Source organism: Limulus polyphemus, unplaced genomic scaffold (assembly GCF_000517525.1).
Source record: "Limulus polyphemus unplaced genomic scaffold, Limulus_polyphemus-2.1.2 Scaffold679, whole genome shotgun sequence".
NCBI classification, from domain to species: domain Eukaryota; kingdom Metazoa; phylum Arthropoda; class Merostomata; order Xiphosura; family Limulidae; genus Limulus; species Limulus polyphemus.
Window position 1 is genome coordinate 341,633 of NW_013666289.1, and position 6,409 is coordinate 348,041.

At 35.5% G+C, this 6,409-nt stretch overlaps 1 protein-coding gene across 4 annotated transcripts in view; it reads right to left on the reverse strand.

Moving 5' to 3' along the window:
- LOC106459907 overlaps nt 1-6,409 on the reverse strand; it is a 129,426-nt gene that overhangs the window by 35,501 nt on the left and 87,516 nt on the right. For all 4 annotated transcript variants that reach the window (XM_022386481.1, XM_022386482.1, XM_022386479.1 and 1 more), the window contains exon 4: nt 5,672-5,758. In XM_022386481.1, coding sequence (XP_022242189.1) covers nt 5,672-5,758 — 87 coding nt within the window. The remainder of the gene's footprint in view (nt 1-5,671; nt 5,759-6,409) is intronic.

The window sequence follows — 6,409 nt, forward strand, 5'->3', positions numbered from 1 at the left end:
TAATGAAAGTGTTCCAAAATGCGACATTAATTTCCTGGCAACCTATTATATAAATATAACAGTACTGTCTGTTGTATGTCCATGTATCTACTTCGCAGGGTGTGAATGGATCTTCACCAAAATTGGTATGGAGGCTCATTAGGTCTATGCGGGGGGTACATACAAATTTTCAGTTTTATATTTAATTTTGTGCAGTTTTTATGGGCGTATTTTACCACTACTTCGCTTCGCTTTCTGTTGATGGCTCTTCACCAAATGTGGTATGAAGGTTTGCTGGGTCCTTGCAAAGACACATGCAAATTTGTGTTTCACATTTTGTGTTTTGCAGTTTTTATGGGCGCTTTTCACAATTACATATAAGAGAAGCAACTTTTCATGTCCTGAGATAACCTTAAATTAATCATGAATTTACATAACTTGCGTCTAGAGGACGGGTACTCCAACTATATTATTTCTCTAGGTGTGACTGTGAAAACTAGACCATATTACCAACTTAGGAAAATACAAGAGATAAGGTCATTTAATACACATTTTCGTAGGAAATCAAGACTAACCTTTTTAGAAGTAGAAGAGGTCACAGAATCAAAAAAAGTGGGCCTTGCAGTGCAGAAATCTGACACTTTTGAGTTATGGCCAATTTTGGCCCTAAAAGTGGCGTTTTCACTCGTTGCGCTTTGTGTCCTAAACTGTTTTTATATTATCACAGAAATACATCTGCAAAGGAAATGAAATTAAAAATAATTTTTATTTTATGAAATAAATGTTGTTACAGCTGTGAATATTCTTGTAGTGGATCAATTATTATGAGTAATGGCCCATTTTTGGCCCCAAAATATTATTTCCATCACACTGCATATGCATAATATAATACCTTTGGGTGTTATTTTATAATGATTTGAATAGCTGTGTAACATAACACTATGAGAGTCATTATGTTTTTAGTTTATTTGTGACATTTATTTAATGAATGTGGTAAAGTATGTTCAGGTAAAATATATCATGTTTTATAGTCCTGGATCCTGATCATAATTATGAAGCTTTCCATGAGAGTACAGAAGAAACTAGAGTCTCAGACCACAATGAAAATGAAGCCTATGATGAGATCATCAGTAAGTAGCTATATTATACAGTAGAAGACATTATTTTTATAATAAGAGCAGCTGCAGACATGTCCAATGGGAACAATGAGCTGCACTGTATACTTCAAACAGATTTATCACTAGATTAAAAATCCAACCTTTTGATAACAATACTTGGACTAAAGCTACGTAAGTACAAACAAATATCTTCCAACAGAGCATCGAAATACTCCAGTGTATGCGAAAATTGTTTAAAACTTCTTGGCTCAAACTGCGTATTTTGCAATTGTGAACAGACAAGGATAGATAAAAAATTTGAAAAGTCTACCAAATGCGCAACATTCGCATCTGAGAAAAAGATGCTGCTAGACGACTTAATGATGTCATTATGAAATACAACAGCACTGATTTCATTCCAAAAGAGCTAAGATACCATGTCGTGCTCGATTCTTAGCTAAAGCAGATAATCTGGGATTTCAGAATCAGCCATTGCAACATAAAACAGGAGTTATGCAAAAGTTGTTTCTGCCATCAACCAGAAGTGTGGAGCTCTTCTGTCAGCAGAATCAAATGCATCTGTCACATGGAGCCAAGATTGGCTACCACAGAAAATAAAAGATCTCTTTGGAGAACAGATTAAGACTAACATGACAAGCAAGAAAAGTAGTATCGAACTGTCATCAACTTTTTGTGAACCTCAAAGCAATGCAATTGCTGAAGCACTCTTCAGCTTAGAGCGAAGATCATAGAACTGAACAACACCGAGTTGCTTGATCCAATAACTGTTGAAGCTATATTGGAAGGACAAACAAAAACTTCTGAAGAGTTGCTTTTTTTTTACAAAGTGTTATATACTGGGTCAGACAAACCTGATGAATGTAGTAACAGAGCAGAAAATGGCTTGTACAAGACAACCAATGGTAAGAGTAAACCTGAGTCTAACAGGGTCTAGGAAAATGCAAGAGATAGTGAACCATTTCAGAAATTGTGTGGGCTACCACAACACTGAAGAAATAGAGACAGAAATAGCTGAGAACATTTGGCAGAGAGGCAGCTATTTACCAAATGGAATTAATGCTGTCCCACTCCTTAACACTGGTCTTGCACGGGACAATTTTAACAAAAACAAACATTCTTTGTCTGGCTCTAGAACACTTCATTATACAAAAGGCATCTGCTACCAAAATGTTTACTTGTGTCAGGAAGATCCAAGAAAGTCAAGAAAAAGCAAAAAGACATGAATAACCCTGTAAAAAGAAGATAAAAGAAAATATCTCTTGATGTATCACATAATGAGCTCGAACCATTTAGGGAAAAAAACAAAGCTCATTTCTATTAGAGGTACAATCAATGGAACAACCAAAACAGTATTAGACAGCTAGGGTCAGAAACATTACATGGAGTATATCTCTAGGAAATTGTGAGAGTACACCAATGTGGTCAGGTTGGAATTTGCAAGTGACTGTAGATCCACTCCCATAACAAAAAGATCTAAATGCACTTTTTGAGTGGATGCTGGAATGCTGCCACTTTGCAAAGCTACAATGCACCAGAAACCTCTCTATGCAAACAATCTCTATGCAATCACAGATCCAACTAAACATGGATGGTAGTTGGTTGATGGGCGCTATGCAGTAAAATGGTTTGATTGCGATCAATTACCAATGTCAGTTAGATGGGAACTTGACGAAGAAAGATCCTATGACTCTAGTGAAGGCAATGAAGACAAGGAAGCATCCATATCTAGTGATGAATATTAATGACTAACTTGAAACATGGGGAATAAAGATTAGCTATAGCTCTGAGTGTATCCTTATTGACTTTGTTCTTACGAACAATATGATAAGTTTGAGATTTAAATTTGCAAATGTCAAATCAAACAAAATACACAAATCTCTTACTTAAGCTACATTACGATTATTTGACATGTGAAACAGTTGCTGCTTGACAACTGTATGCATTATAAGAACTATACATGATAGCATGAAACTGACCGTGACTCAGAACTGGTCATTTGAAGACTTCTAAAATGGACCAAGATTTTATTTCTTACTAACAAATGAGATAAATAACTGGTATAAGTTTACATTTATTGAGCCTTCAAAAACATTTAGGTAACAATAGAAAGCGTCTGTTTTCGGGTTGAAAATGAGCCATTGCCCATAATAATCCATTGTTGACTTAGAATTATTATTATTTTTTTGCACATTCCACACCATTTTTCTCATAAAATTATGAAACTTTTCATTTACACATTAAACTTTTGTGATAATGTCAAAACGTTTAGACAATAAAGTGCAACGGGTCAAAAATGGGTCATAACTCAAAAGTGTTATATTTTTTGCATTGCAAGATTAACTTTTTTGGACTCTATAATCTTTTTTATCCTTAATAGCATAGGTTGGTCTTAATTTTCTAAAAAATATGAATTAAACAGTCTCATCTTTTGGATTAGGACGATTGCATGTGTTGTCAGGAAGTGGGTACCCATAGCTGAAAAATGGCTGATGATGATTTACAGTGCATTACAGAACATGAGGGATTCACAACGAACTGTTTTTGTCAGAAAGTGAGTCCCACAGCTTAAAACATGTCTGTTGTTTATTTGCAGAGCACTACAGAGCATGCTGGATTCACAGTGAATTATCTCAACCGTTACGTGATATCATTATGAATCCGTGGAACGAGACAGCCCCATTGATGACAACGAACCCCCCCCCAAAAAAACAAACAGTATTTTTGTTTATGGTTGTTTTTATCACTGTTATTATACACACGTGGTTCACGAGACTAGCCAAGCGAGGCAAGTGCAAAATATTTCCTTTTACAGTAATGCATTCATGATTTAAATCTCGGCGGATCTTTTGAGGAACTTAACCATAATACGTTTTTTGCATGTCTGGAATCATTCTCGTATACAACGCAATAAGTCATTTTGAAGACGTAAAACATACAAAAACACTTCTCTCATTCGTAACTAATTTGTACATAGCACTGACAGTTTCCTATCAAATACTGCATTAGATTCAGTAGCTACCACAACTGTGACGTCACAGTTTTAGAACTAGAAATACGCGTACAAGCGAAAACAAAATCATCTGTGTTTACTTAGACATTTAGGAAGCTCCCTGATGTTTTTCACACAGTTTAGGATAAACAAAAACACTTTATTTCTGGCATAGATAATTAAATTAACAAAATTTTTTTGTGACCAGTGTCCTTTAAATAGAACCTTGAATTATTTTGACGAATCAATAATACAACCCTTATCTATCGCTTTGAGAGCCGAGCGTGGTCCAGCGATAAACGTATCGTACTGTGGATCAGAGGGTTCATGGTTAGCATATCTTTGCTGGAAAAAAAATAAAAATACCAGAATCGCGCTTTGGGACCGTGGATAAATTATAACGAGTGACAGTCAAATCCGTCTATTTGGTCAGATAAGAACAGCCCAAGAGGTGGCATAGTGTGTTGTTTACTAGCTGCCTTCCCTCTAGTCTATTATTTAAAATTAGAGATGGTTTGTACAGATAGCCGTGGTGTAGTTTTATGCAACAAAATAAAACAAAATAAATCGTCATCTTGCATTATTATAATCTTGCTCAGATGACAATCTAACATATTTCACATTCCATTAAAACTTGCTTCATCATTCGTCGTCCATCCAACTTGTTGTAACAACAATCAACGGAAGTATTCTTCATTGTCTGTTCAATCCTACTCAACCTAATAGTCAGTAACCTCACTGTCTGTCCAATCCTGCTCAACCTAACAGTCAATAGCCTCACTGTCTGTCCAATCCTACTAAACCTAACAGTCAATAACCTCACTGTCTGTACAATCCTACTCAACCTAACAGTCAGTAGCCTCACTATCTGTCCAATCCTGCTCAACCTAACAGTCAGTAGCCTCACTGTCTGTCCAATCCTGCTCAACCTAAGAGTCAATAACATCACCGTCTGTCCAGTTCTGCTCAACCTAACAGTCAATAATCCCTACAATGTCATCAATTATTCAATGCTCCAGTTTAGCCCATCGGCATTTCCGTCTAAATACACAATTCCATTAACATTCAACTTCATCCTTCTCTCCATTTATCCTTAAATTTAATCATCTAATCACTCGACATCGTCAATCTACCCTTTTATGTGCTAATCCTTTTCTAGGTGTTGTTTTATCCATCAATTTAATTCTTTTGCATTAAAACTATCAATCATGGCATCCATCTGTATTTCTTTATTTGATTATAGTCCATCAATTAATCAACAATCATCATTCCTCTGTCTGCTCTTTCATTCGTTCTCCATAAAAAAAAGAATCCTACTCCATCTATTAGCCTTTTTATCTAATTACATCATTTAATCTATCTGTACTTCCTCTGTTGGTAACTTGACTGAGATCTCACCTAATGAACCTGAGGAATGGAGTAGCTTACTCTAGGTTACTGTTACCTACCCTTATTTCTTTCTAAGCAGATTCTAAGGTTATGGGAGGAATATATTTATATTTACTGCGATAACCATTATGCCACTAGTCCCCTAGTGGTCCCCAGTTATCAAGTTACGGTCTAGCTTAGTAAGATCAGTACTTACTCTCGAGAAGACGCAACTCAGATTGCGAATGTTTAAGTGATTTTCGTCGTTCTTCCAGTTTCAGTTCTTTGTCCTTACTTTCTCGTCCTATAAAAAACAACGTATAACTTTCAGATGCAAAAAATATAATATAATATAATTTAGCTCACAGAAGCATTAACACACACACACATATCAATTCAAATGAAGTATTAAAGTTACAGATATTGGAAAGAATAACGAAACTCACTGACATAACTACGGGGGAGAGTGGTGTATACAAAAAACAATATAATGTTCTGAACTTCATCTGAAATTATTTAACTGAAATTATAAACACTTCTTGGTCAATCCTCAACCCCTCACTACATTTTTCCCCAGTAGAGTTATTGTGTACATTTGCGTAATCTCAAACGTTGAACAACTACTTTGGAGTCATTTAATGGTTTATATCACCACCATTTTCCCCCACACGAAATCTCAAAATCCTGGCTGAAATTCATTGGCTTGTTTACAAAACAAAGAAATACATAGCGACATGTTTAAAGATGCAAATGAGTTTAAAATATCTCACGGGTAGTGAGTTCACTTATTTTCTATAGAATAAAACGTTTACTCTGTGTTATGAATATATCAAAGTCACACAGTTGGTGATTCAATGTGAGATTGTACCATATTAATACACTTGTTAGTCACACAGTCCGTAATCCAGTATGGAGATTATATCATATTAATACACTTGTTAGTCACACAGTCCGT